The 27975-nt window shown below is 59.5% G+C and overlaps 1 protein-coding gene across 1 annotated transcript; it reads left to right on the forward strand.

Moving 5' to 3' along the window:
* Positions 1-1792: 1792 nt before the first annotated feature.
* Positions 1793-27382, forward strand: RTN4R (reticulon 4 receptor). The gene is made up of 2 exons (XM_059139481.1): positions 1793-2063; positions 25710-27382. The coding sequence occupies exons 1-2, from the start codon at positions 2042-2044 to the stop codon at positions 27107-27109; spliced, it is 1422 nt and encodes a 473-aa protein (XP_058995464.1). The 5' UTR covers positions 1793-2041; the 3' UTR covers positions 27110-27382.
* The last annotated feature ends 593 nt before the right edge of the window (positions 27383-27975 follow it).

A 27975-nucleotide genomic window follows, 5' to 3' on the forward strand; every position in this document is an offset into this window, starting at 1 on the left:
CTTCATTTGGTCTAAGGTGGCCTTGTGGAGAGAACTTTCCCTGATCTGGGAGCTGCTGCATGCAAGGACCCCAGAGGAAGGGTGCTAGCACAGGGACAACTCTCAGCCCCTGGCTGGCTCTGTGAGTTTGGCCTCAGCTTCCCCACTTGTACAATGGGGGACACACCGCCTGTGTGGCTGTGGCAAGGATTCATTGGTGGCAATCTGCACCCAGCACCCACTGGAGAGGCGACTGTGGGTACATGGCTGGGGGCAGGAGCAAGTGCACAGATACTGGAGTAGTCTGAGCTCCACCTCACCACCTGTTGTGTCTGGGAATTAAAGATACTCTAAATGACCTGGTAAACCAAGGCAGGGATGACAGCAACAGGGACAGAGCAGGCGAAGGTGTGGGCTGGGCTGCAGTGTGCCCTCAGGGATCTGGGCAGGGCAGCTTCTACTGGGGGCCAGCCCAGCATGGGCAACCCCATTGGTCTCCACCCCATGAAGTTGCCTGCAACACCATGCTCAGATGGGAGCACTGAGCTCAGGGTGTTACCTGCTTTCCCTTGGTGAGGCTGGCAGGCCACCAACCCAGCACTCTGCCGACCTCTCCTAATGCCACCTCTGTGGTCAGGAGGCTGGGTCTGGTAGGGAGGCAGAGTGCACTAGGATTTCTAGTGACCAGGTCTCTCGGATTCACGTCACCAGGTGACACTGGCTAGGATTCCCAGGGGGACCACCAAGTCCTTGGCCACCATGATATATTCACTGGGAAGGATCCAGAGCCTTCCCTGGACACAGGGTCCTACGGATTGGAACCAACTTTGCCAGCCAATCTCTTATCCACCTGACTCAGAGAGGCCCAGGCCAGGCTGATCAGCTCCCAGCACTCGCGGCCTAGTAGCTGGCTGAAGACTCCAGATGCACCCAGGAGCTTATCTGTGAGGCCAGATAGATCCCCTGAGGACAGGGACAGAGGGAAATCTGTGCAGGTGTGTGTGCGCAGAAGGGGCAGGTTCAGTGGTTTCTCTGGCCCTTGAGAGTGGGTTGGCTTTGTGGAGGGTAGGGGTACTAAGCAGGTGGGCTGGACAGGAATCTCCTGGACTTCCCCACTCCAAAGAAGGGAACAGTTGGTGTGCACCTGTGAGTAAGGTCAGGACTGTGACTGCGTCCCCTCCTTGGGTTGGTGCAGAGAGGGCTACAAAGACGTCTGTTGGGGGCTTCAGAAGTCTGTTGAGCTTAGAGTCTCAGTGTTCTATCTGAAAAATGGAGCAATCCTACTCTAGCAAAAGGTTGTTCTGCCGTTGGGCGGGGAGGCTCCAGAATTTAGTGAAGCGAGGAAGCAGAGGCAGAGGTGTGCCCCGATCCCTAAGCCTCGGGACAAAGTCATTACCGATGGCTGGACCTATCCGGGATCCCCACACAGGCCGCCACGCCCTCGGGCCCACGCCCTCGGGCCAGCGCCCCCAGCCGGCTACCGCTGGCGCCGCCATCCCCGCGGCCGCCTGCAGGGGCCGCCGCCTCTTCAGAAATGCGCCGCCTTTGTCTGGGGCCGCGCGGCGCCGGTGCACCGGGCGGGCTGAACGCCTCCTGCGGCCCGGCCTGCGTGCCCCGGGACCCCGCGCCGCCCACACTCCCTCCCCGGTTCCCCGCCCCGCACCCCTTAACGCACCCCGCCCGGCCCGCGCCCAGGTGAGCGCCCCGCCCGCCTCGAGGCCCCGCCCCGCCCCGCCCCCGCCCCGCCCCGGCCCGGCCGGCGGGGGGGACCGGGCGGATTCCTCGCGCGTCAAACCACATGATCCCATAAAACATTCATCCGCTCCCGGCCCGCGCCGCGAGCGCCCCGCCAGTCCGCGCCGCCGCCACCGCCCTCGCCCTCCGCGCCCGCGGCCCCGCCAGCCCAGCCGACCCGGGGAGTGGAGCGCGTCCAGCCTCGTCCCGCGGCCGGGCCGGGGCCGGGCCGGAGCGGCGGCGCCTGGATGCGGACCCGGCCGCGGGGAGACGGGCGCCGGCCCCGAAGCGACTTTCGGTCCCCATCGCGCCCCGCCCGACCCCTAAGATGAAGAGGGCGTCCGCCGGAGGTGAGTGCCGTTCCGCACCCGAGCCGGGCCGGCGGGGTGGGGACGGTGGGGACGGCACCTCCCAGAGCCGCAGGGCCAGGCCGGGGCTTCCGAGGCAGGCATAAGGGTCACTGGGCGGCCGTGAGGGCCACCGCAGTGCCGCGCCGGGCTGGGGCCGCGAGCGCCCTGGCCCCGGGAGGGCGGAGCCCGCGGCAGCAAGAAAAGTTGCCGCTTCCCGGGAAAGTTGGCCGCGGCGGCGGGGCCAGGGATGGCGGGGCCGAGTGGCCCCGGACGCCCGATCGGGGCAGGGGTGGGGTCTGCCGGCTAGAAGGGCGGGGTCCATCGTCGGAGCGTCCCGGCCTCGAAGGGGTTAATGAGCAGGGTTGCAGAAACGTGGGTACCAAGCAGGGGTGGGGGTATCGGGTCGCTTCCACCCTTGCCCGGAGGACTCCGCTCAGGACCTCTGGTTTTTTCTGGGGTCAGGCCGCAGCAGGATGAGTGGGGGCGTTGGCGACCGTAGAGGGCGTGGGGGGCGGAGCTGACCCAGAGCTGCCCCCCCAGGGGGCTGGCTAGGTGGAGAAGAGGCCGCCTTAGCAGCCTCCACCCGCAGCCTGAGGACCCCGGGAGGGGGGGTGCTCAGATAAGAGGCTCCAGAAGTGATGGGGCTTGCAGCGTCCCCTCCCTGGCAGCCCTCATGGGACGCCTTCCGCTCCCTGCTGCGAGGCCCTGAAACAGGGGTCTGGGCGAGGGGGGTCGAGGGGAGGACCTCCTGGGTGGGAACTTGGGCATGCCCTGCCTGGAGAGTGCTCCTTTGGTGCCCACCCAGACCGCCCTGCTGATGTCCACCGTGCCGCAGGCGGCACACACGTTTCCTTGCACGTGCACGTGTCTACAAGGGCTGCACACTTGTACACCGCGTGTGCACATGCATGCCAGGCTGCCCCAGTGTGCACACACACACACATGCGCGTGCGCGTGCTGTGGACGCACATCCATGTCCTCGCCCCCGCCTGCACGCCCACAGCCACACATGCGTGCACATAGCATGCCTGCTGTGGTCCCCACACTTGGCACATGCTGGGGCCCCTTAGCGGACCCGCTTCCTTGCCTACATGCACATGTGTTGAGGGGGAGGCTCTGGGCAGCCAAAGCTCACAGATGGAGGGGTGAGAATCCGGCTACGGGAGCATGGCCCCCTCTGTCTGCCTTCTGCCCGTGTCCTGGGAGTCTCCCCTCCACAGCCCCTTGGGTCTTTGTGTGTGTGTGTGTATGTGTGTGTGTGTGTGTGTGTGTCTATGCTTCTACACGTGTGTGTCTCTGCACACATGCCCGTATGTGCCTGTGGTCACATCCCTGTGTGGGTCTTTGCCTCCAGTGTGGGTGCCCTCGTACACCCAGACAGACTGTGAGCAGGTTTTACCCAAATCCTTAGCAGCGGCACTAGGGGTGTGTGCCAGGGAGATAATTCAGGGCACCCAGCCCAAGTTGTGAGGCCAAAGGGCTCCCAGCCCCTCTTCCCCTGCCCCCTGGGCTGGAGCAATGGAGGCTGATGGGGGCAGGGACTCACCTGGGCAGGGAAGGCCCATTTCAAACCTGGAGGTCAACACAGTGACAAAGAGACCAGACCCTTCTTCTATGCTCTGTAGTCACTGCCACTAAGCCCAAGGGGAGTAGGTGTATGTCCACCCTGAGGTTGACCCAGGGTGACCTCAGGAAGGCCCTGCCCTCCGGGCTCAGTCTCTCCGTGGTAGGAGCCTTATCAGTAAGGGATTCTGTGTTAGGTCACCTGCCTCAGGTGTTGTATGGGGCTCAGGTGCTGTGTGGGGTACTGAGTAAGGGTGTGGGTGACCCACTCTCACTGCAGTGAGGAGGACATTGGGCCAGGGTCTTAGAGAGGTGGGGCCACCCTGACTGGTCTCATCTGTGTCCTTGTCTAGAGAATGGAGACAAGTGGGTCATCCTTCTAGAATGTGTGGGGGTGAAACAGAGGGGTAGGCCAGAGGTTGGGCCCCATGGCCAGGTAGGCTAAGGGGCTGGCTGCTCCTCTCTTCTAAGCCAAACAAGGTGAGAGAGAAGCAAGCTCCAGGGGACAGACTGAGCCAGGTGGTGGTCAGCACACAACCACCTGGCAGAGGGCAGGGATCACAGAACTTCCTGGATTTGGGTCCTGGCACAGCCACCCGTTGTTGGTATGACCTTGGGTATGACAGTTCACCTCCGTGTGCCTCAGCCTTCTCACCCATGACACGGGCCAGGAATCAGGGTTCTGATGCCAGTGTTTTTTACTTCAAAATACCCAAAACGTCACCCCCCCATCCCCCCACACACCACCCCAGGCAGTGACTCCCACAAATGGAAGTCCTCCCAGAACTCTTGCACTGCCAACCGGACCTCTTTTCCACCTCTTTGCAGATGGGGAAACAAAGGCACATAGAGGTCATAGGGGAGTTGAAAGGTGTGACGGGCAGTTGGGGGGCAGGAAGTGAGAGCACTGCAAAAGGTGGGGGGTGGCCAGCCGTGTGCTTCCCAAGCGGCTCTGCCTCTCACCAGCAGGAAGCCTGCAGAACATCTGAGCCTCAGTTTCTCTATGTGAGGATTAACAGCCAGCTGGCTGTCCTGCAGTTGGGACTGGCCCTCTCCCTGTAGTCTCAGATGAAAGGTAGGGGAGAGGGCCCAGTGCGTCTCAGGAAGCAAGAGGACTTATGGGAGTGTCTGTAGAAGAGCCCCACCTCAGGATATGCTAGGGCTCTGGAAGGCAGAAGAGGGAGTCTTGCTGTCTGAGGAACCTGAGGGCTGGCTCAAGACCCAGGTTTGCCTTTACTCATTGTGAGTGACAGACCACTGGGGGCTAGCCTCGTGCGGCCCTGGTTCCCCCATGCTCTCTGGACTCCAAGCTCCCTCTCCATCTGCTGCTCCCAGGCCAGGGGACTCGGGCTCACGGTGCTCCCGGTGGCCAGTGCTGCCTCTTGGCTCCAGACCCTCCTTGCTCCCTGCCCCAGACCTAAATCCACCGCTTTGTGGCACGGATGCCCATGGCAGCTGGTGCAGCACCGGGAGGGTCCCGGCTGGTGGAGGCAGAAGGAACCCATCCCCCGGGGCTGCATTTCCTGCTCTTCTGGGCCTGTGGCCAGAGAGTCTCCACAGAGCCTCAGTCTGTGCAGCCGGAAAGGGGTTAGGAGAACAGGAGCACCAGGAAAGGAGTTCCACAATGAATAAGTGAATGGCTTTGAATGAATGAAAGGGAGTGTGAGGGGAGCGGGTATGAGTGTGACACTCCTGCCCCTGGGCCCTGCTGTGGGGCTCCTCCATGGGCTCTTGGCTGTGCCTGCCTAACGAGTTCTTGCCACCCCGCCCTCAGCCTGGTGGACCCTGACCTCTGACTGTGCCTGTCCCAGGGAGGGCTGCCTGTCCCTTGGTGGCTACCGAGGGCTTGGGCCTTAAGGTCCATAGGAGCCGGCCTGGCTGCCCATACCCCCCTACCCCATCCCTTCAGCCGTACTGGAGCACTGGCCCCTCAGCCCCCCACTTCCCCTCTCAAGGTAACCCCTTGAAAACACCCCTTGGTGTCCCCCAACCCTGTGACCCAGCTGCCCCATTCCAGACGTCTAGACATCCGTTCATTTACTCGTTCATTTGTCCTTAGCCTGTCAGACTCTATTTGGAGCCAGGCAAATACAGGGATGTGATCCTTGCCCTCCTGAGTTGATAGGATCAAATGCTTTAAAGGACAGGTGGTCCCAGAGCCAAAAACAGAAGCCCAGCCAGAGGGTGGGCACGCTGTCCACACACCCTGCTTCTCCGCGAACCGTCACCGGAGCGTGTGGGCCCGGCCGGGTGTTGTGTGCTGCAGTTTCTTCTTTTGTCGCTGTATTTTAAACACTTTGCACATCGGGAACTATTCTTGTGCAATCATGGGTTTACTGGTGTACGTGGAATCCCTTCCTGAGGATTCGCCATCGTTTATTTATCCGAACTTGCCTCAGCTTCTCAAGTTATCCATGGTCTGGTGGCCGGCCCCCCGGGAGGGGCTCTCAGCCCATGCCCCCGCTGTCCTCACTGTAGGCCTGGCCACAGGCACCCCGTCCCCACTGCAAAGGCGGCAGGCCCTGATGCCCACTCCCTCCCAACATTTCATGGGTGGGCTCTGCAAGTCCTAAAATCTGCTTCTGGGCTTTGATCAGGATTCTGACTCTGGGGATGGCCTTTGTGCATCTGGATTTCTGGCTGCCTCTCTTCTGCCCCCTTCACACACCTCTGCCTTCACCCTGCAGCGTCCTGACGGTCCTGTCTCCACATGGGCCCACTGCCTTGCTCTGCTCAGAGGGTGGAGGATGGGCCATGCGGCACCATCCTACAGGCTTGACACCCCCCACCCTACCCCCGCCAAAGACTGGGCAGCCAGGCCCAGGAGGTACAGCTGAAAGGCCGGACTATGGGCAGACCTTCTGGAGGGGCCATGGAAGGTGCTGTCTGGGCAAAGGCCAGGGGCTTGGGTTGGCTCAGGTGGGCTGGGCAGATTACGAGCCCTGTTGGGGCCCAGGCACATGGAGCTGGGCCAGCAGTGATGTGGGAAGCCCGAGTGGAAAGTCTGGGTTGTCAGGAGCTGACCCAGCTTTGTTCAAGCAGCCCACCCAGCTCCCTGGGTGTGCTCCTCTGCTCTCTGGTCAGCACCTAGGCGTTCCCAACCGACCATCACAGGTCACACTCCGCATAATTGAAGTTCTACAGAATGTTGGTGGCGACTGAGCAAGGGTTTCGCGGTCAAGCAAATTTGGGACTGGCTGGGTTAGGTGGCACGGGCAGATCTCCTTTACCGCAGGGTGTCTGGGGGCCTCGGGTTTGCAAACAGATCGGGTAGGACCTCTGAAGGACACCCCTATGCGACATACTTCGGGCACTGGTGTGCCCAGAAACTGTTTTGGGTAACAGTGGCTGAGATTTCTCAGAGGGCCTGGGAGGGAGACCTTCGGGCCCCCAGTAAGGGATCCAGGAATGGGCGGGCCATCCTACACAAACCCTGCAGCCACAGCACCTGGTGGGTGGAGGGACCACACTTCTCCTGGCAGTGTGAGGCAATGTGCAAATTTAACCTTTGGGTTTATGACTCTATTTCTTTGCAGCAAATGTCACGGGAAATGTCAGAGGCTGAAGCTAGTGAAGGGCCCATCGAGGAAGGGGGTGGAGTGCCGAGGGGCTCAGGCCAAGGCAGGGTTCTGGGCTCCTCACCTCCTCCAGGGAGCCTTCTCGGATTGCCCCTCTCTTGCCTCGTCCCAGCGCCATGTCCTCCATCTGTCCCAACTATTGTGACCTTGTTGAGATGTTGCCTTTATTCACCTCCTGCCAGGGCCCAGATGGGGCGGGCTCAGAGACCTGCCAGAAGTCTCCCCATCCCAAGTCTGGGCAGGCATTGCATTAGCCTGTGCAGCGCCGGCTCGCTGTGTGACCTTGGGCAGCACCCGCCCTTTCCTGGTCACCAGAGGCTTCATCCGTAATCCACGGCTGTTGACCAGAGGTGGTGCTTCTGGCTCAGTGCCTTCGTGGGTGGGAAAACGCTTGAGCCTGAGGTGTGTAGGGTGCTGGACTCTGGGGGGAGAGAGATGGGGGCTAGGTGGCTGGCTCCTGGTATCGTGTCGCAGCCCCAAGCACACAGTTGGTGCTGTGTAAAGAGCAAGGGTCAGTGAGTCAACATGGAAGGTGAGGTGGTGATGGGGGGCACAAGACCATCCGGGAATCCAGAGTCCCCCAGACTCTCTTGCCTCCCCACCCACACACCAAGGCCAGTTCTGAGGCCCTGCTTGGCCTGTCACTGAGTTCTGCTGTGGCCCTCAGGTCCCAGTGATTGCTTAGCAAGCATTTACTGCCTCCCTGCTGTATGCCAGGCCCCTAGGCTGTCCCCCACCCAGCAGTTCCACATATATTTTCCCTGCATGTGTAGCTGGACTTCAGTGGAATCACAAGTCCCCCAGATCCAGTCGGTCTGGTGCTGATCACCCCTGTACCCCCTGCCCCTCCAGTCCCAATATCTACCCACCAAGGCCCAGGGTCCTGGCTGCCTCCCATCTCCAAAGGCCCGTCCAGGATCAGGTTGTGTTCCAGGGAAATCCATTCCCTTTTATGCCTCAGTGAGGGCCTGCTGCGGACCGGTCCCCGCCCAGGTCCATGGTCACAGACGCCCACAGCTGCCTGCCTGCCAACTTGTCCTCCCTTCAGGTTCTGAGATGCTTTCCTAAAACATGTGGCCTGCCAGCCAGGCCCCCTCCTGCTTAAACTCTCCCATGTCTTACCCCAGGAGGGGCCCCCATTATTTTCAGGGCCTGGGCCAAGGAGTCTCCTTTGGGAACCTCCTCTTCCACCCCCACGAGAGGAGGCCTCCAGCTCCCTGGTCTCAGCACCTGCCATGCACACCTGTGCCTGCCTTCCCATCTCCACAGCCCTGAGTCCAGCTGAGGCCTGGCACTGGGACACAGGAAGTGAGCTCCCAGGTGACGCAGGAGCTGGCAGTCCTGGCCCCCGGGGATGGCTGCCAGTCGTCAGGGGCAGCCCAGCTGTCCCAGGTGGCTACAAGAAGGCGGCCCCTCTCCAGGACTCAGATGACCAAAGGCATAGCTCTAAAGAGAGACAGAGATGCCATCCGATGGGGGAAGCCCTCCAGGTAAAGCCTGGGCAGGCAGTGTCTGGCCTTGGGACCCTCCTGGCTTTAGCCCAGAGCCAGCTGAGCACCTGGGTATGTCAGTCACCTTCTGAGTCTTTCTGTCACACAGGAAACTCTGAAGGGGGAATCAGTGTTGAATGCAGCCCACAAGGCCCAGCCCCTTATGGGAGCTTGATGGTCCTATTCAGGTGGGACCCGCTGCTCTAGGCTGGAACTTCCTATGGAGATGGAGGTTGGTGATGGTACATCCAGGGCCCTCAGTGGGTCATGGGGTCCCCACCTTCCAGGGGGGGATAACAGGACGTTATCAAGTCTTACAGCTGCCCTCCCCTGAGGGGGGTGGTATATGGTGGAACTTGGGCAGCAGGGTAAAGAAGCATGTGTGGGCCACTGTGATTCCTGGAGCAGAAGACTCAGTTGAGCCGTGGAAGCACAGAGCAGGAACCCCTGTCTGGGCCTGCCACTCCCCCCATCAGTCCTCCTGCCATGAGGGTCTTTGCTGCCTGTCCCAAAGGGAATCTGTGACTTATCCATTCATGCCATGGGGAGCCAAGTGAGGAATAGGGTTGGGACGCCATTCCTCACTTGGTGGTGGGCTGGGGATGGGATGTGCAAAAGTCCAGGCAGGGCCAGTGGCAGGGGAGTCTGGAGGGGCATCTGGGGCCCCCAGAAGGTGAGTAGTCTCCAAGTCCCACCCTGGGGCAGGTGGGCACTGGTCCTGGTCACCCCATACCGACTCAGAAGGAAATTCAAGGTCCCTCTGCCTTCACAATGTGGAGACTTCTGCCCCTACAGTTCACCTTGCAGCAGCTTTGTGTTATGATGGAAGGGGTGTCGTGTGGTCTTTGGGCGGGGTGGAGTGCAGGCAGCCAGAGGTTGGGCCATCTGCCCCCCTAGGTTTGGCTACCAGCCTGAAAGCACCTTCCATCCCCAGCAATGTAGCTGGAAGCAGAATTACAGAGAAAGGCTAGTCCTGGCCAGCCACCAGAATGGGCTGGGCACATCTTCGCAGTCTTGGGGGGGCCGTGGGCCCCACTGGATGCTCACACCCAGCTCTCCCACCTGCTTCCACAGGCCTTCACCTGCCACCACAGCACACCCCAGCCAGGAACTGGGAGTGGGCCCTGATGCTCTGCCCTGCCCTCACCCTTCCCAGAGCCCGGCCCCATGCTTCTCGCAGCTCTCTACTGTCCACTTCCCTCAGCCCCCCTGCTCGAGGCCTCCATGGTCTCCCAGGACACATTCAGCCCCCTCCTTGTCCTTAGAGAGCACAGTGCTGCCTAGTCACAGCCCTGCCCAGCCCTCACCCCCAGGATCCATGGGGCCTCCCAAGGAATGATGCTGTGTGAGGCAGTGGCCTATGAGCCTGGTGGGAATTGGGCTCCTAGGTTTCCTTGGGGGCTGAGGCCAAGATCCCCAGGGCCATCTGAGGAAGATGCAGGACTGTCACTCTCTCCCTGGCAGTGAGCACTGTTTAGCCCATGGCATGGGTGACAGGGATGATGGAGGAGCTGAGGGGGACCCTGGGATGTGGTTCTGGAGTATGGCCTGGCAACTGGTCCCCCAGCATCCCCTGGGCAGAGCCCTCCCCACCCTCCAGGGGATTAGCCAGGTACCAAGATGTACCCTGTGAGGGGCACCTGGGTGGCTCAGTGGGTTAAAGCCTCTGCCTTCGGCTCAGGTCATGATCCCAGGGTCCTGGGATCAAGCCCCGCATCGGGCTCTCTGCTCAGCAGGGAGCCTGCTTCCTCCCCTCTCTCTCTGCCTGCCTCTCTGCCTACTTGTGATCTCTGTCTGTCAAATAAATAAATAAAATCTTAAAAAAAAAAAAAAAAAAAAGATGTACCCTGGGAGTGGGGGCTGGTCCTGGGCAGGTCCCAGAGGGTCACTTGTCTTTCCATTCTCTTGGTGAAGTGTTTTCTAGCCTTTAGTTTCAGGCCAGCCCTGTGTTAGGCAGCAGGGACCCCTAGATTCTTGCGATGCATTCTGCCCCCCAAGGCCCCTCAGGTCCCAGGAAGATACCCCAAAGTCCATGAGGGTCCCAGGAGAAAGAAGTGCTAGTGGGGGTGCAGTGAGGACTCTGAAGGCTAGGCCTCCGCCCTGAGGTCACACTGGCCCTGGGTCTTAAAGAGACATTAGAGCTATTGGTCTAGGTTGGGGGAGCTCCTAGGGGGAGCAGAAGACAGGAAACTCTGGGACAGCGGACTCCAGGCCGGGTGACTGGGACTGCTGAGCTGGGCCTAGACTTTTGGCAGGAGGAGGAGGAGATGGGAGTTAGGTGAGGAGCTTGTGGGGGCCAAGAGGGGAGCCGAGAGGGGGGTTTGGGGGGGATCTAAGGCTGGAAAGATAGGGTGGAGTGGACAGTGGCCTGCCCCTCCCCCGCCCAGCCCCAGTGGGAGGCCAGCCCCCGCTCTCTGTGCTCCCGGCCATATGACACGTGGCCACTGCACACCGGTCGTGTCCAGGCTGTCTTTCATCTCCCTGCCTCAGCCCCAATTTATGTCAGGCAGAGGCTGACACGGGGACAGGTGTGACAAGTGTCTGGCTTCCTGTTCGAAAATTGGCAAAAGAAAAACTCTCCCCATAAAGATATTCCATCTACATACCTCCTGGATGTCACCGAGAGGACCCATCACGGCTGAGACAGATGGTGGCCCTAATGGACTCCATTCTTTACCTGCTGCTGGAGCCACGGCCCAGTCCCCAGGGTGGCCCAGGGTGGATGGTGGCAGTGTGTGTGTGTGTGTGTGTGTGCACATGCACATCAGGGTCCCCATAGAGCCCTTCCCAGTGCCGTGGCTGACTCTTTCTGCACTCCAGATCACAGGAAGCCTGAGAGAGGCATGACCCTCCTCATCAGAGACAAGGGGACCCCGGCGGATGGGGGGTTGCAGTATGTTCCTAGAGCAGGTGGTGGCAATTAGGGAGTGAGGGGCTGAAGACCTTCCCCCTCAGGCCCTGCCTGGTGGCCAACACCAGCACCGCTAAGTGCACTATCCCCACATTTCCCCGAGGCCCAGGTGGGATCAAGACTGGCTTGGCATGTCACTCACGCGAGAACCCTCAGGCCTAGCTGATGCTTTTCCCCCCGCCATGTAACCCTTAGTGAGAACCCATGAGCGGTGACCCTGGCCAGTCTCTAGGGCTCACTCTGCTTATTTACCTGCTCCCTTTAGTGGCCCCATCAGAGTCGAGTCCAGCATTGGGGACAGGACTGAATGTGATTGTGGTGCCAGAGGAGAACATGTTGGGAAGGCCTCCAAGGGCTGGCATGATGGGACTCTGAGGAGAAGAGCCCTTCTAGGGGAATGTGTTGGGAATAGGGCAGGCATTCTGGAAAGGGGGACTGTCTGAGCAAAGGCACAACCGAGCATGCCCTTTCTAGCTGTGACTTGAGCTCCCTTCTGTCAGGTGGGGACGGTGGCTCCCTGCCGGGGGTGACATACAGCATTCCTGAGATGATCCCACAGGTGAGCCAGGCATTTCCAGTGTACCCGCTGTATACCAGCCCTGTGTGGGCTGTGTGGTCTCTCCATTCCCTGTGAGATTATCCCCATTCTCCAGGTGATGGAACAGAGCCCAAGAGGTTGGAAGACCTACCTGAGTCCCCAGGGAGGCAGAGTGGGCACCAAAGCCCTGGCCTTCTCCAGCCATCCCACAGGGCCAGCTGTGGTCGGCAGGGACCCCATGGCATGGGGAGGTCTTGCAAGGGGGCTCCCCCTGACAGAGGACTTCCTCACTCACCCTTCTCAGGGCAGGGCTGCCCCATCCAGCGTTGGCACAGGAGACCATACAAACCAAACTGAAAATGTTCCTGATTTTACTGGTTCGTGTGTGTTGGAAAAAATCTGGGAAGACATATCAGAGATGTAAGAAAGAAGTTGTATTAGTCAGCTCAGGCTGTCATAACAAAATATTGCAGACTGGGTGGCTTAAACAACAGAAATTTATTTGCTCACAGTTCCGGAGGCGGGCAGTCTGAGATCGGGGAGCCAGCGCGGTCCAGTTCTGGTGAGAACTTTCTTCCTGGCTTGCAGATGGCCACCTTCTCGCCATGTCCCCATGCAGAGATTGTGAAAACAAGTCCTCCAGTATCTCTTCTTATAAGGGCCCTCATTCTATCATGGGGGCCCCACCCACATGACCTCCTCAGGGTTCCCTTCTCTCAAGGCCCCTCTTCCAAATGCCATCACACTGGGGGTTTGGGCTTCAACATAGGAATCTGGGGGAGACAAAAACCTTTCTGTAATACAGGTGAAATTGGCATTGGCTTCCAGGTGCTATTGCCCTGCCCCTATGGGGACGTGGGTACCCCATAGACTCTCCTGGGGACTCTCCAAACACATCCTTGGGGAACGCTGTCCCCAAGCCTCACAGAGTCTGCAACTTTCCTGTCTGTAGTGGTGGACATTTCTTACACTCCTATGTGACAAACATTTATGGTGTGTGCTGGTCACCAGCTGTGGCTCCTGTCCCTGTGGAGCCCACAGCCCAGAGCACAGCTCATTGAGGGGCTCGACAGAAGGAAGCAAGCACCTGCTAAGCGGGGTGCATGGTGAAATGGGTGCGCCCTGGCAGTGCACGGAGGTGGGGGGTGGTATCAGGGACCCTGAGTCCACCAAATGCCTCTAGCCCTGGGGATTTGTCAGGTTTTCAGACCCAAGCTCTCCAGTTCACAGCTGATCAAGCCAGACCTGAGAGTCAAGGTCCCTGGTGTCTGGTGTCTGGGCTGAGCTGGGCAACATGGCGGAGCTTAGGCGGTGCCCCAGCCTCTCAGACCTGTAACTTCCGCGCTGGGGGTGGCAGGGAGGCAGCTGGGGAGAAACAGGAGCGCGGAGAGGTGGGCACAGCCTGGTTTCCTGCAGCCTGGCCTGGGAGGGAGCGTTGAGCCGGGGGAGGAGGGAGTGAAGATGGGGGCAGGGCTTGGGCTTTCAGGGGCTCCTCCCCCAACCTGACCCTTCTTTGGCGTCAAGTGGGGTAGGCTGGGCCTCTTGGGAGCCTCCGGCAGGTATTGGAGGTGGGGAGAGGCCAAGCAGGAGCACCTGCCCGTACCCCTCCCAGGTCTCAGGGGCAGGTGCTGGGGAATAAGGCCGCCCTACCTAGCCCCCGCCCCCCAGGCAGCCAACCCCCTTCCACACGCCAGCTCCTGGCGCATCAACCTCAGGAAGTAGCCGAAATACACTGACCTGCTTTTCCAGGAGGCGGCGGCGCCTGGTCCTCCCACCCTCACTGGTGAGAAGCCGCCAACAATTTCCATCCCAAATTGATTTCAAATAAGGAAGAGTTATCACACACAATCATATAGGAATAATTTATCACTCGTTAATAAAAGAGCAATTACTTATTCACGTCGCCCCTGCCTGTGTGCCACGGGTTCGGTGGCAGAAACGCAACTGGGGCTCTTGAAGCTGAGGAAAGCCTGTTTGCGCTCAGCCAAGGTCAGGGCAAGCCCTCCCCGAGGCCACAGACTCCCACTCCTGAGGCCCCATGTGCACACAGCCCCCTGCCAGGTTTATCTGCTGGGCTCCCTGCTCTTGGGGGGCCCTCAGTCTGAGGTGTGGGGGGGGGTCTCATGTCTGTGAACTGGGCAGAGATGAGAAGGAGATGGGGTGGGCCTTTGTCCAGATGTGGGAGGCCTGAGCACTCAGCTGAATATTCAGGCCAGAAGCTGTCCCATCAAGTGTACTTAGGAGATGGGGGTTACACTTTATTTTCTCTTTTTTATTTCTAATTCTGAGATTTCAGCACCAAATATGCAGTCATTTTGAAAAGATAAAATGGTCAACCATATCTTGCTCAAAGTTAAAACCTGCACCCAGTCCTTTAGGGCTAGTCTGAGAATTGGCTTGCTCTGCCCCAGCCCCTGTTAAAAGGGCTCCTTAAAGGCAGCCACTGTTGCTCTGTTCCCTGTTTTTCCAAGTGGTTGTCTTCATAGTTCCATGGCTCCTACCCCAGCTCCCTCTTCCCTAGCATACTTCCCAGTGGGGTTGTCTCACCACCATTAGTCATAGTGTTTTCCAACCGAAGTCACATAAATGCGCTTCACCACCCCACCACAGGTTGGAGGAGCCCGGGGTACTTTGGTGACCGTTCTGCTCTTGTATGGCCTTTGGTTTCCCTGGAGTTTACAGTTGACTTTGTCTTTTCTCCGATGTCCCATCTACTACCCTCATGTGCCTTCTCTTTCCACCTCAGGTGTTCTACTGGGTGTCTCATTTAACTCCAGGGAGGTCTGACCCCAGGCCTTGCTGTCTTGCTGTCCCCACATGGACCAGGCATGCTGTGGTTTACTCATAACTGCCCAGGACTGCCATTATCACCCAATGTTTCCTGGGCCCCACATTTTCCTCTTTCTGGGTTTATATCCTAGCTCTAGCTGAAGCACCTCCCCAACTAACTCTCTAAGGAATTCACTGTGAAGAATCATTCTGTGAGTCCTCATATATTAGCAAACCTATTCCATGTTGAAAATAATGTCCCAGGGCACCTGGGAGGTTCAGTAGTTAAGCATCTGCCTTCGGCTCAGGTCATGATCCCAGGGTCCTGGGATCAAGCCCCACACTGGGTTCCCTACTTGGCAGGAAGCCTGCTTCTCACTTTCCCTCTGCTTGTGTTCCCTCTCTTGCTGTGTCTTTCTCTGTCAAATAAATAAATAAAATATTAAAAAAAAAAAAAGAAAGAAAGAAGAAAAGAAAGTCCCTCAGAATTTTGAAACCATTGCCATTTTGTTATCTTCTTGGCATCCAGTGTTCTATAGAGAGGTCTTATGCCACATTGTTTTTCCCTTGGGAGCTTCGGACCTCTTTTGACCCCTGGGGGACTGAAATCACATTGTGAATGTCATCTGTTATGCTAGACACTTGCCCAGTGGAGGGCTGGGTCTTCAGCTTTGGGAGATTTTCTGGTATTATTTCTTTGATAACTTTTTTCTCCTCTATTTTCTCTGATATTTGACCTATATTTGTCTTCTGAATCTCGTCAATTTTTTTTTCTTTCTTTCTCTTTCTGTTTTCCTTTCTAGAAGACTTCCTTGACCTTGTTTTCCAACTCTTCTATTGATTTCTTTTTTTTTTTTTTTAGTAATTTTAGTAATTCTATTTTTAACTTCCAGTTACTCTTCTTGTTTTCTCAGAGCTCCTTATTCATAGCACCCTGTTCTTGTTTTAAATCTCCTTCTATCCCTGAGAGGACATTGATTAGATTTTTCCCCTGACTTTTATCTATTCCCTGTACTGTCTCTGCTTCCTCTACAGTTGTTTTCCCTATTGTCTGCCTTCAAGTTTTTTCCAGGTCCCTGGTTTTCTGGTCGTGTGTTCTAGGGAAGCACTGCTAAGAGCAGGGCTTATAAACTGGCAGGTTTGGGGTGATCAGGAAGGGGCTACCCTGAGCACCCCCAGAAGCCCACGATGGAGTCCCTTTCTCTGGATGTTTCTCCAGGGGAGCAGCCCCATTTCCCTGGTCCTTGCCCTTCTTAACACGTACTTCATCATCATCATCTTGGCTCTTGAGGAGGGGGGATGACCACTTGTCTGTAACACAGGTGGTGGGTGGGCAAGGAGGAAAATCACCAAGGAAAACCACCAAGGAGGAAAATCTCAAGGAACCACCAGTGTTCCTTGAGAAGCAGCAAGAACTTGAGGCCACGCTGAGCAAGGTAGGGTTCTCTCATGACTCAAGTTGGGCTGCACAGGCCTGTCTGGGAGCCTCCTCACTCCACTGAGGCTGAGCCTGAAGCTGGGGATGGAATGGTGGCTCTAGGCAAGCTTACAGTGTACAGCCTCGCCGCTGGGCCCACCACCCATACCTTCCTCCTACTTGGATGCCACCTCTCCTGGACAAAGCAGGACCGTCTGGCCAGGCTACCAATCACGATGTCTCTGGGATGCCACCTCTGAGCTATAGGCCTCACCACCGTGGGTTCCTCACCTGAGATGGGACTTGACCGAAGGTCCTCTGGGGAGGCAGGACACCAGCCACAGAGCTGGAGGCATCTCAGGGTCCCGGAAAGGCTGGTGCTAGCCTGTTGTCCTCCCCAGATCTCACGGTGTTGAGACAGACCCAGAGCTGGCCAGCCGCTTCCACAGCCACTACCCAAAGGGGTACAGAGCCCTCATTCTGAGCCTGGGACTACCAGACCCCAGAGCCCACTAGCTCAGGGAACAACAGGCTTGGGCTGAGAATGAGGGGCGTGGGGGCCAAGTTGCTCAGAGCGTGGGGGTGTGCTCAGCAGCTGGCCTCTCAGGGGTTCTGAGATCCTGTCCCCTGGCTTCAGCTGGTACACACGATCAGCTCACCTCACTAGGCTTCAGTGCCCTTGTCTGGAAGTGGGGTCAATGGTCATCCCCTTGCTGTGCTGTGGGATGTCATGAGACCTCAGGGAGTCTGTGCCTTGAGCAGTCCTGGGAGACAGGGAAGCCAAGGGCTCTATCTCTCCCCTCTTCCTCCCTGTCACCTGGTACAGGCCCTGTGTAGACTGACTTGGCCAAGGCACTGAAGCTGGAATGGGCATCCTTGGGCTACAACCCTCCTCAGGGGTGTCTGGTGCCCACCTCACACTGTCCCGCTGCTCACCTACTTCTGGGGCTCCCCACCCTTGTGCGAGGCTGGTTGCACTCCAGCCTGGCCTCAGGTTGGTCCCAGGCTGCTTCTGAACTGCCTGTGGTCTGAGGGACTTGCCCATGACTGGTGTGATGACGATGATAGTGTTATCGGTGACAAGGATCATGGACCTCCGGGCATCTGGGTGGCTCAGTTGGTTAGGTGACAGCCTTCGGCTCAGGTCATGATCCTGGAGTCCCAGGATCAAGTCCTGCATCCAGCCCCCTGCTCCAGTGGGGAGCCTGCTTCTCCTCTGACCCTCTCCCTTCTTTCACACTCGTTCTCTCTCATTCTCTCTGAAATAAATCAAATCTTAAAAAAAAAAAAAAAAAAAAAAAAAAAGATCATAGACCTCCATGACCGACTTTCCATTCAAGATTCTGGCCAGAGGTCCACAAAATGGTCTAGGAAGCCTGCTTGCAAGAAGGCCCCTACACTCTGTGCCTCTCTCCTTTTCTTGACGGACTCATCCCACCTGTACTTTTTCTTTGTTCTCAGATGGGAAGATTATGTCAGCTGAGGCCTGGACCTTTTGATCCTGAGAAGTGCCTCAAACCTGACCTGCCATGTCCCCTCCTCCCAGCCCAAGTGGACAGGCTGATGGTAGTGGACCAGTGGGTTGGCCTCCGTGTGACCTGGCCACAGAGCCCCTAGAGGAGGGCACAGGGATTGGCATGGAGGGGGTTGTAGCCCAGAGACTCCAAGATCACCTCCCAAGATTGTCTTCCCGCAGCACAAGCAGGTGCCATGTGGATCAGTGCCTCCTCCCCCCACCACCCCAGACCCTGAGGACATCCTCCTCTACAGCCGGCTTTGTCCGAGTGTGTTGTAAGCGTCCTCTTTAACGCGTGTTTGATCACCAGTCCCTCAAAGGCCTCTTTAGCAAAATCATTGTGTTTCTTTTGACCTACACACCATTTGTGGGTCACCTTCCCTCCAGCCCCGTGAGAGGGGCTCTGTCCATCCCAGCAATGTGGTCTCAGCAAGACAGTGGCCTTCTCTGACCTTTGGTTTACTTTTCGTTAGGTGGGCGGGGGGGCAGGGTTTCAAGTGACCTCTGTAGGACCACCATGAGGGTGAGAGTGGCAGTACCCACAGGCATCAGGTACTCTGCGTACTCCAATCACAAGCCAGGTTGGCAGACTGTCTCTCTAAAGGGCCAGATCCCAAACAATGCCAGCTCTGTGGGCCACACCACGTGTGGGGACTACTCCACTAAGCTGTGGGGACGCTAGAGCAGCACAGTAAGCACCCAGGTATGGCCGTATGCTGATAACCTGTTATTTACAAAGATAGGTGGTGGCTGGTAGGCTGGTTTGCCAGATGCTGATGGAAGAGGAGGCATGAGGACCCACTGGCTCAGACAGGGGCTTCACTCTGGTCACCTGGACACAGTGCCCTGGCCAGTGGTGACCCAAATGGGAGCATCTCGTCACTGCCTCTGGAAACACTTGTCCCCTGAAAAGGGCCAGACCCTGTGGCCCTTCCCACTTGTCTCTGTCCAGAGGTCCTCGCCAGCCCCCACTGGGCCTCTCCATGGCCTCAGCAGGTGCTGCCCCTGACCTCACCACCCCAGTTCAGTTACAAAGCCCCTAAGCACCCTTGATTCTTTACCTCCCTTCCCGAGGCCTGACTGCCCTGTTCAGAGTGTTTGCAAGAGCTCAGCTGTCCTGGGACAGTTCAGGTAGGCGGCAATCCAGCTCTGCACCACCCCCCCCCAAACGGGACTAGGGCTGATCAGAGACAGATAGCCAAGGGGCGGAACTGGTGGATCCCAGGAGGCGAGGGGCTGCACGCCCCCCGAGACCTGCACTTGTCACCTCGTAGAAGAATGAACCCCAGTCATACAGAGGCCACCGGCCTGCCTTGCCCGTGATGTTTGACAAATGCCCAGGCTCCTGAGCAGGTGGGGACGCACCCTCCGGTCTAGTCCCACTCTGGCCTCATCACAGCAGCTCTCTGCTATATGGCCAACTCACCCACTGTGCCCTGACCCACCCAGGCCCTGGCAGCCAAAGGCCCAGAAGTGTACGCCTGTTGTGTGTTCCTGTAGCGTGCACCCCAAGTGTGTGTTCCCATAGCGTGTGCCCACGGTGGGTGTTACTCTTGTACGCACCCCTGGTGTACATTCTGACAAGTGTACCCAAGAGTGCACTCCTGCACTGTGTCTGCCTGTTGGAGGCTCTATCAGTCCCCTCTCCCCTCTCTGGGCCTCACAGGGACGGTAAACTTTGGGAAGGTATCAGATAGATGCAGGGTCCTGGGAGGAGGTGAGGTGTATTGGGGTGGGGCTGGGCGCCCAGTTCTGGGTGAGAGCTGGCAGGGGGAAGGGGTCAGGGAGGGCAGATGGGCATGGTGGCAGGTACGTGGCAGGGCAGGTCCCAGGCCCCAACCCTGGGAGAGCCCCATTCCTGAACTGCGCCCCCTGCCGGGGCAGACCAGGGCCATATTGGCCCCCGGCTGATACCTCATTCACATCCTCCGGGACTCGAGCCCACGCTGGCCACCAGATTGAATGAGCTGAGAGGCCAACTGATGAGACGTTGTGGAAACAGATTCTCCAGGTAACTGGGCAATGGGTGTTTGTTGGTGGTCTCGATGGAGGGGGTAGGGGATGCCCACCTGCGAAGGAGAGGTTGCTGTCTGAATCCCTTCAGTGGGGGGAGGGAGTCCTGCATGCTGGGTGGGTTTTCAGGTAAACAGAGCCTCCAGAGGCCGACATCATCAGCCTCTGGTGTAGGGCTCCCTGGGGCAGGGGCCAAGAGAGGTGGGCTTCAGATGGAAACATAGACAGGATGAGCTTCCAGAGCCCTCAGTTCCAGCAGGCCAGCCTTGACCAAGGATGGATTCCTAAGGCATGATTACAGGGCCCAGGATCCCACCCATCGGAGGGTCTGCCTGGATGCTCACCTTGGCAGTGGGCTCTGGTGCCCCTCCCTGGTGTCCCCCTGATGTCTGGAGCCAGGGCGGGATTCCATGGTCCCTTAAATTCCCATTGTGGCACGTGCCGTGCAGCAGGGTGACTCCCTATGGTCAGCATTATAAGCCCGGGACTGGTCTCACGCTGACAGCATCCAATGGGGCCCCTGTCGTGCGGGATCCCCTCGGGGACATACCCTTAATGCAAGCTGTGCACCCAAGACCTCAAGCTCTCAGGTGGACCGGCCCCTCCCCTGGCAGCCTTGGTTTCTTGCCTTTGAAAGGGACCCAGGGCGCTCCCAGGTGCTGTGTCAGCTGGAAATTTTAAGGGGGAACGTAGCTTGTGTTCGGAGGTGGGGGTAATGGGAAGGTGGGGAGGGGGAGCTTCAACTCCCTACTGCCACGAAAGCCCTTTTAGTGATTAGACACCATGGGGCTGGGAATCCTATTAGTCCCGGTTCTGTGAGCAAGTGCTTTCCCCTACCAAACCTCATTTTCACCCCCCTGTAAGATAGGAAAACAAAATAGCCTCCTAGGTGGATTCAGTAGACCTCTGTCGGCCCTCCATCCACCTGGGTGCTGGGTGCATTCAGGAGGCTGCTCCTGCTCGCTTGGCCTACGCTGGGCCTCAGTTTCCCCACTGCATGCAGCTTGGCGTGCTGGAACTGCTCAGCCCTGGGTCCAGTGCCCTCCTTCCCTGACAGGTGACCTTGCCTGTTATCGAGCTGGCCTGCCCCTGCAGCTACTACCCCGAGAAGATCAATAAGGAGTGGGGCCTTGAGGGGCATGACTGCCAGTGGGGGCTGGCAGCCATACCCCTGGGAGAGGCAGGCCCTTTCACGGGTGGGCTGCCCCTCTCCTCCCCCCGCCCCCCGGAGCCAAGGAAGGGGGCAGGGAAACGCCAAGGGCATGCACATGGTCTAAAAGTTGGGAGGTGAATGTGAGCGAGGAGTGAAGACTGAGGAGGGGACCAATGGACAGTGGGGGGTGAGCCCATCACTGGTGGAGGGCTGGCAGGGCTGGGGAACAGGCACGGGACAGGAAAGAGGGAGTACAGCACTGCTGGGGTGCCCTGACCCTCTACGATGTGTCAATGCCACCAGCCCCCCACCCCCTCCCAGAGCTATTTCTGGCCTTGGTGTGCTGAGCTGTGGCCTCTCGTTCTGCCGTGTAACTGCGGTCTGTGACGTGACCCTTCTGGGGACGTTCTTGGTGCTCGAGAGGGTCCTGAGCTGACCAGTGTCCTGGTTGTGCCCCAGCTGTGTAACCTCCCCTCTTTCAGCTTACTCACCCCAGTCTTCTGGGAGTGAGGGAGGCGGCAAGCAGCCACTCAGAGCCTCCCTGGAGATGTCCCTTCCCAGCCACAGATGGCCCAGGAGGGTGCTATGTACCCCTGGTACCTGCCTACACCCTCGCCGCCTGGGCTCCATCCCTGGCTTGGCTGGATGTGGCCCCTTCTTTTGCCCATCCTTCCTCCTGGACCATCTCCAGGTTGGAGCAATCCGGGGCTTAACTGCTCTCTACCTCAGTCTCCTAATCTGTAAAATGGGCTTGTGATATTATAAAGAAAATGGATTCTTAGGCAGCTCTGACTCATGCCTTCTATGCCAACTGGTAGAATCTCATGCTGCCCCCCTAGAATAGGGTGTTTCTGCCACCCTATTGCCACAGGGAGATCCAAGGGCACTGAGCAAACAAGGTGGCCAGTCCTGTGCTGTATCTATGACCTCATGGGGTGGGGGCGGCAGGCGGCAGCAGAAGGGTCCCCGAGGACCTGGGGCTAGGGGACCCCCGAGAGAAGTAAAGGCAAGGAAGCAGAGACCTCCCCTACACCTATAGCCTCTGGCAATCTCCGCTCCCAAGCTGCTGACCTCAGCAGCTGCCTGTCCGCCCGCCCACTGGCTCCTGCGGCTGCTGGTGAGTCCCCAGAAGTCTCCCGCCCCTCCTGGCTCCTCTCCCTACTCCTCCCCTTCCTTCCCCCCACACCCTGCAGTGCCCATGAAGGAGAACCTGGGCCCTTTGCTGCCCCAGCACAGGGGCAGCAATGTAGGTGCTCTTTGGGACCACACCCAGACCTGATGGGATTTAGGCCACACGGCCTCGTTAGTGGTCATTCCTGCTTTGTCCAGCTGCCCTAGTGGGAGAGGCCCTGAGCAGAAGCCAGTCACTGCCTCCCTCCCACAGCCTCCCAGGCAGAAATGGCCAGTCCTTCCCCAGTGGTGGCCTTTGTGCCATCAGCACAGCTCCTGAGGCAGAACTGAGCTAAAGGGGGAGTCCCTCCCATGAACCCATGGGTAGGGCACTGGAGAAGCCCCCTAACCTGACAGGGCCATTCTGAGGTGAGGACTAAGGAAAAGAGGAGGCCCGAGTCAGCCCCAAGGAAGTCAGGAAAAGGACCGGCTCCAGTCTGTGCGAGGCTCAGGGGGCCAGGCGGCCTGGTGCGGGAGTGTGCCTTTGCTGTGAGTGAACCGGGGCTGGGGCAGGGCTGTTTCCTTGTCATGTGCTTGGAGGCGAGCTGGTATTGAATGCTCTCTGAGAGCAGGAGCCCAGGGAGGCTGGGTACAAGTGGGAGGTGGGACTGAGGGGATGGGCTAGGAGGACAGGTTAGGGGACAGGATCGGGGGACCAGATGGCAGGGGCACTTTTTAGGGTTCGGAGGGGGTTAGATGAGTGACTGGTTCCAGCCCCTGGGGTGGGGTCAGGGATCACCATCCCGAAACCTGGCAGGGCCTCCTGTGTCCCTAGGGCCCCTGCCGTGAGTAGGAACACAGGCCGCAAAGTTGAGTTTGATTATCTCATAAAAAGATGCCCCCTCTGCTTGCTCAGCGGAGGGGTTGCCATGGAGACCAGCAGGCAGGCCCCAAGGGGGCCCAGACTGGAGCCAATTACCGAGGCTGCAGCAAGAAGCAAGCCCACCACTGGCCGCTGCACTGACAGCACAGCCGTGCAGAGGGACCGACCCTCAGAAGTTGGCTTCCGAAAAGCGGTCAGCTCAGCAGGAATGGAGCCATGTCTGACGCCAGATTCCCAGCAGGGCCGAGCCACACTGCTGCTCTGCCACTTATCCCCATGGCATAGCTCAGCCCTGGAGCCTCGCTTGGGCCATTCCTGGAGTGGGTGTACCCCAAGCACGTGGCTTACAGCCTGCTGGGGGCCTGGGCAGGGGAGGGCTGGAGGCTGGAGGAGCAGCTGGTTCTGGGGAAGTCAGCTGAACCTGACACCAGCCCAGCTCCCAGACCATGGCTTCAGGCCTGCCTGGCAGCGGGGAGGACCAGCTCAGATGGTGGCAAACATGGTTACGACGGGTGGCTGCCCACATAGCCTGCTGGGTGGTGTGGCCCAGTTGGGGTGGCCAGGTGCGGCTGATGACATTGGCATGCCTGTGACATAGCACGGTTGGTGACGTGGCCCATCCGTGGTGGTGAAGTCCAGAGCCCGGCCTGGTGAGTACCCGGAGCCCCCATCCCACCCCATCCCACGTCTTCCTCTTCCGTGAGTCCTCGGGGACAGGAAGTGCTGTTTTCAGAGCGTAGTGACAGGTGAGACGCTGGGGTAAGAGCTGGCATAATCAGGCCCGACTTCCCTGAGAAGCCCCATCAGGAGAGAGCCTGCAGAGGATGTCAGCAGTTTAAGTAGCACAGGAGGCTGAGGGGCCCTCACAGCCTCCTGGGCATGGCCAGCCTGGCGAGGGGTGTCCTGGGTATGGGGAGTTCTATACCAGGCTTGTCTCTCTGGACCCCCCTCCAATCCTTACCGGGCAGTTAACAAACAGCCCCACTGGGGAGGCTGATGGAACACAAGGGACAGATGAGTCCCAGGATGTGGGTGCCTATATCCTGGGGACCAAAGTCCAGGAGGGCAGACTGTTTATGATCATGAAACATGCTGGCCTTGCTATGGCTCTGGGCCTGGGGCATGCATCTGTGCCGGCCCAGATAGAATCCAGTGTGGCGAGAGCCCCAGCGTGAATGGGGGGCCCCAAGTTCACAGGTCTGGGAGGGGGAAGCTGGCCCGTGGTCCCGTCCTTCCTCCCACCCGGCTCCAGCCCCAGCCCTCAGCCGGCCTCCTGTGTGCGGAATCCTGCTCTGCGCTAACTGCCAAGAAAGGTGTTAGCTGTCAATGCAGGTGTTATCTGTCAACGAAGGTGTTAGCTGATAAGCCATAACCCTCCCAGGGGGATTCACGTTTTAATAGACTTGCTCCTGAAGGAGGAAAGAACCTTCGACATTGGAAGAGGGGGGCTGTAATGGTGGGATGAGAGGCAGTGAGCTTCATATTTGGCTGTGTGGCCCCAGTGGGGAGACCAGGGTGGATGCAGTGCCCCAAGAGTGTAGGTCTTTGGTGAGGCCCTGTGTGGGTCTGGCCTGGAGATGGTGGTGGGGCAGAGGGAGGGGGGATGGATAGGAGGAACTGTGCAGGCATCGATTGGTGGGAAGGAGTAAGCTCCTCACCCAGGGAGGAGATCAAGCAGAGAATGAGGCCGAAGGGAGGAGGCTGCAGGAGGAGTTCCATGCCAAGTCAGGATGTGTGGAGGAGGGAGCAGCCTGCCTGGAGGGGGCTTATGGGGCGGGCAGGGCTGCATCTGCCTGGCTCCCTTGCCCCCGCCCTTGGGCATCCAGGCTCCTGATCCTGTAAGAGCAGAGTTGCTCTGGAGCCCATGGTGCCTGTAAGTTTCGTGTCCTGTGTTGGTGGGACCCAGACCCCCTACAGGAGGGCTGCTAGGGGTTGTGGCTCGCGGCTCTGAGGCCCTTGCGGTTTCTTCATTAAAGCACAGCTTTGTGCCATGGTGAGGTCTCCTCAGAATCCGGGCAGCCCTCGGGCCTTAGGGGCTCTGGGAACCTGGGCAGGGGGCCTGCACAGGGCACAGAGTCTGAGCCCCAGTGCACCCTCCCCCCCACCCCGACCTTCCTGCAGCCTGGGAGGGCCCTCAGGAGGAGCTGCTGCAGAAGCAGCTGGAAGCCCGGCAGCTGGCTGCCTGGCAGACCTGGGCATGAGCCTCAGCCCTGTGTGAGCTCAGCTGACCTGGTCCTTTGTGTTTACCAAGGGCTTCTCTCCCAGCCTGGCTAATGGGGCAGGGCTGACAGGGATGGTGGGCAGGCCCGCGGTGCTCCCTGGTGTACTGAGAAGGTGTCTGCAGGCTTGAGTGTCCATCTCAGGAGGGCTTCCAGGGGGCCTTGGTGGTGATCCAACCAACCTCGAGTGGCTGGTGTGAGCATGTCAGCTTGTATGTTTGGGCTCTGGGCAGGGTGGCGTGGGGCATCTGCAGGTGAGGATGCCCAGTGCGGAGTGTGGAACCCCCTGGTAGGTTTCAGCAATGTCGTTTCCATGTGGCAGGCGGAACAAGGATCCCAGCCCCGGAGTCTTCAGGGCTGACAGCATGTCCTGGGCCCTGCTCAAGACCATCCCAAGGACTGATCCCAGGGGCCAGCCTGGCTCCAGCATGCCCACCAGCCTCACGGGGCCCTCAGCCCATTAACCACCGTCTCCTCTTCCCACAGGGAGCCAGCTGCTGGCCTGGGTGCTGTGGCTGCAGGCGTGGCGGGTGGCAGCCCCGTGCCCAGGGGCCTGTGTATGCTACAATGAGCCCAAGGTGACAACAAGCTGTCCGCAGCAAGGCCTCCTGGCCGTGCCCACCGACATCCCGGCCGCCAGCCAGCGCGTCTTCCTGCATGGCAACCGCATCGCTCACGTGCCCGCCGCCAGCTTCCGTGCCTGTCGCAACCTCACCATCCTGTGGCTGCATTCAAACGCGCTGGCCCGCATTGACGCAGCTGCCTTCAGCGGCCTGGCCCTCCTCGAGCAGCTGGACCTCAGTGACAATGCACAACTGCGTGCCGTGGACCCCACCACATTCCGCGGCCTGAGCCGCCTGCACACCCTGCACCTGGACCGCTGTGGCCTGCAGGAGCTCGGCCCCGGGCTGTTCCGCGGCCTTGCTGCCCTGCAGTACCTCTACCTGCAGGACAACGGGCTGCAGGCGCTGCCGGATGACGCCTTCCGCGACCTGGGCAACCTCACACACCTCTTCCTGCACGGCAACCGCATCCCCAGTGTGCCCGAGCGCGCCTTCCGTGGCCTGCACAGCCTCGACCGCCTCCTTCTGCATCAGAACCGCGTGGCCCGCGTGCACCCGCATGCCTTCCGTGACCTTGGCCGCCTCATGACGCTCTACCTGTTTGCTAACAACCTGTCGGCACTGCCAGCTGAGGCCCTGGCACCCCTGCGCGGCCTGCAGTACCTGCGGCTTAATGACAACCCCTGGGTGTGTGACTGTCGGGCACGCCCGCTCTGGGCCTGGCTGCAGCAGTTCCGTGGCTCCTCGTCTGAGCTGCTCTGCAGCCTGCCCCTGCGCCTGGCCGGCCGTGACCTCAAGCGCCTGGCCGCCGCTGACCTGGAGGGCTGCGCCATGGTGGCCCGACCCTCGCGTCCCGTCTGGACTGGCAGGCCTGCTGACGAAGAGCTTCTGGGGCTGCCCAAGTGCTGCCAGCCCGATGCCGCAGACAAGGCCTTGGTGTTTGAGGCTGGGAGCCCGGCCTCTGCCGGCAATGCACTCAAGGGACGGGTGCCGTCCGGGGACAGCCCGCCGGGCAACGGCTCTGGCCCGCGGCACATCAACGACTCCCCCTTTGGGACCCTGCCTGGCTCGGCCGAGCCCCCACTGAGCAGGATGCGGCCTGAGGGCTCCGAGCCCCCTGGGCCCCCCACCACTGGCCCTCGCCGGAAGCCAGGCTGTTCCCGCAAGAACCGCACCCGCAGTCAGTGCCGCCTGGGCCAGGCAGGCAGCGGGGGCGGCGGGGCCGGGGACGCAGAGGGCTCGGGCGCCCTGCCCAGCCTCGCCCACAGCCTGGCCCCGCTGGGCCTCGCGCTGGTGCTGTGGACGGTGCTCAGGCCCTGCTGACCAGCCACCGAGTGGGAGGCCCTTCTCAGCAGTCAGGTGTGTGTACATACGGGGTCCCCTCGGCGCCACCAGCCAGCACCAGGCAGCAGGCCCTCCCTGATGGACGCGTCCCGCCCGCCCACCCCATCTGCACCCCGTCATGTTTACAGGGTTGGGCGGAGCGTTTGTTCCAGAACGCCACCTCCCACCCGGATCGCGGTATATAGAGATATGCATTTTATTTTACTTGTGTAAAAATATCGGACGACGTGGAATAAAGAGATCTTTTCTTAAGCCGTGGCCTCTCAGGCTGGGGTGTGGTGGGCAGGGAGAGGCAGGTGGACCCTGGAGGGGCAGCCTTGCCCCAGTCACAGGCCCATGGAGGCCCGAAAGGGAAGGGAGCTGCCTGCTGCTGCATCCTGCCATTTCAACCCAGTAGCACCCATGGTGGTCACCAGGGATGCGTCACACCCCTACCCACCTCCGTACCCCCTGCACCCCAGCCCTGAAGATTAACGTCCGTTAGTCCATCAGGCAACTTAGCCACCTTCCCTTCAAGCTGGGTTGATAGCTGCATCTGTCTAGGGAGAGGTATGAATCTGGCTGGACCACACACCAGGTGTAGCTAGTGCCCCCCCAGCTCCCCCACCTGCAGCTCCATGTGGGTTGGGGGGCGGGGTCCCAGGAGGACCTTGTGCGGGCAAACAGGGTGGCCCTGAAGGAGAGCTGCGTGGGTGAGGCCAGACCCCTCTGGCAGGGTCATGTGTACTCTCACACCACGGCTCACGGTCTCATTCCAGACCCGTGGGCAGGCCTGCCTAGGCTCATGCCCGGGTACATAAGTGTGCATTCACACCATGCCAACCCCAGACGCGGCCCTGCATGGG

This window comes from Mustela lutreola, chromosome 11, assembly GCF_030435805.1.
Source record: "Mustela lutreola isolate mMusLut2 chromosome 11, mMusLut2.pri, whole genome shotgun sequence".
Classification (NCBI taxonomy): domain Eukaryota; kingdom Metazoa; phylum Chordata; class Mammalia; order Carnivora; family Mustelidae; genus Mustela; species Mustela lutreola.

What these genes read in the sequence shown, in the direction of transcription:
- RTN4R (XM_059139481.1), top strand. Translation starts at nt 2,042, where the DNA reads ATGAAGAGGGCGTCCGCCGGAG. An exon ending in GAAGAGGGCGTCCGCCGGAG is followed by an intron (nt 2,064 to 25,709) that starts GTGAGTGCCGTT and finishes CTCTTCCCACAG; the next exon opens with GGAGCCAGCTGCTGGCCTGG.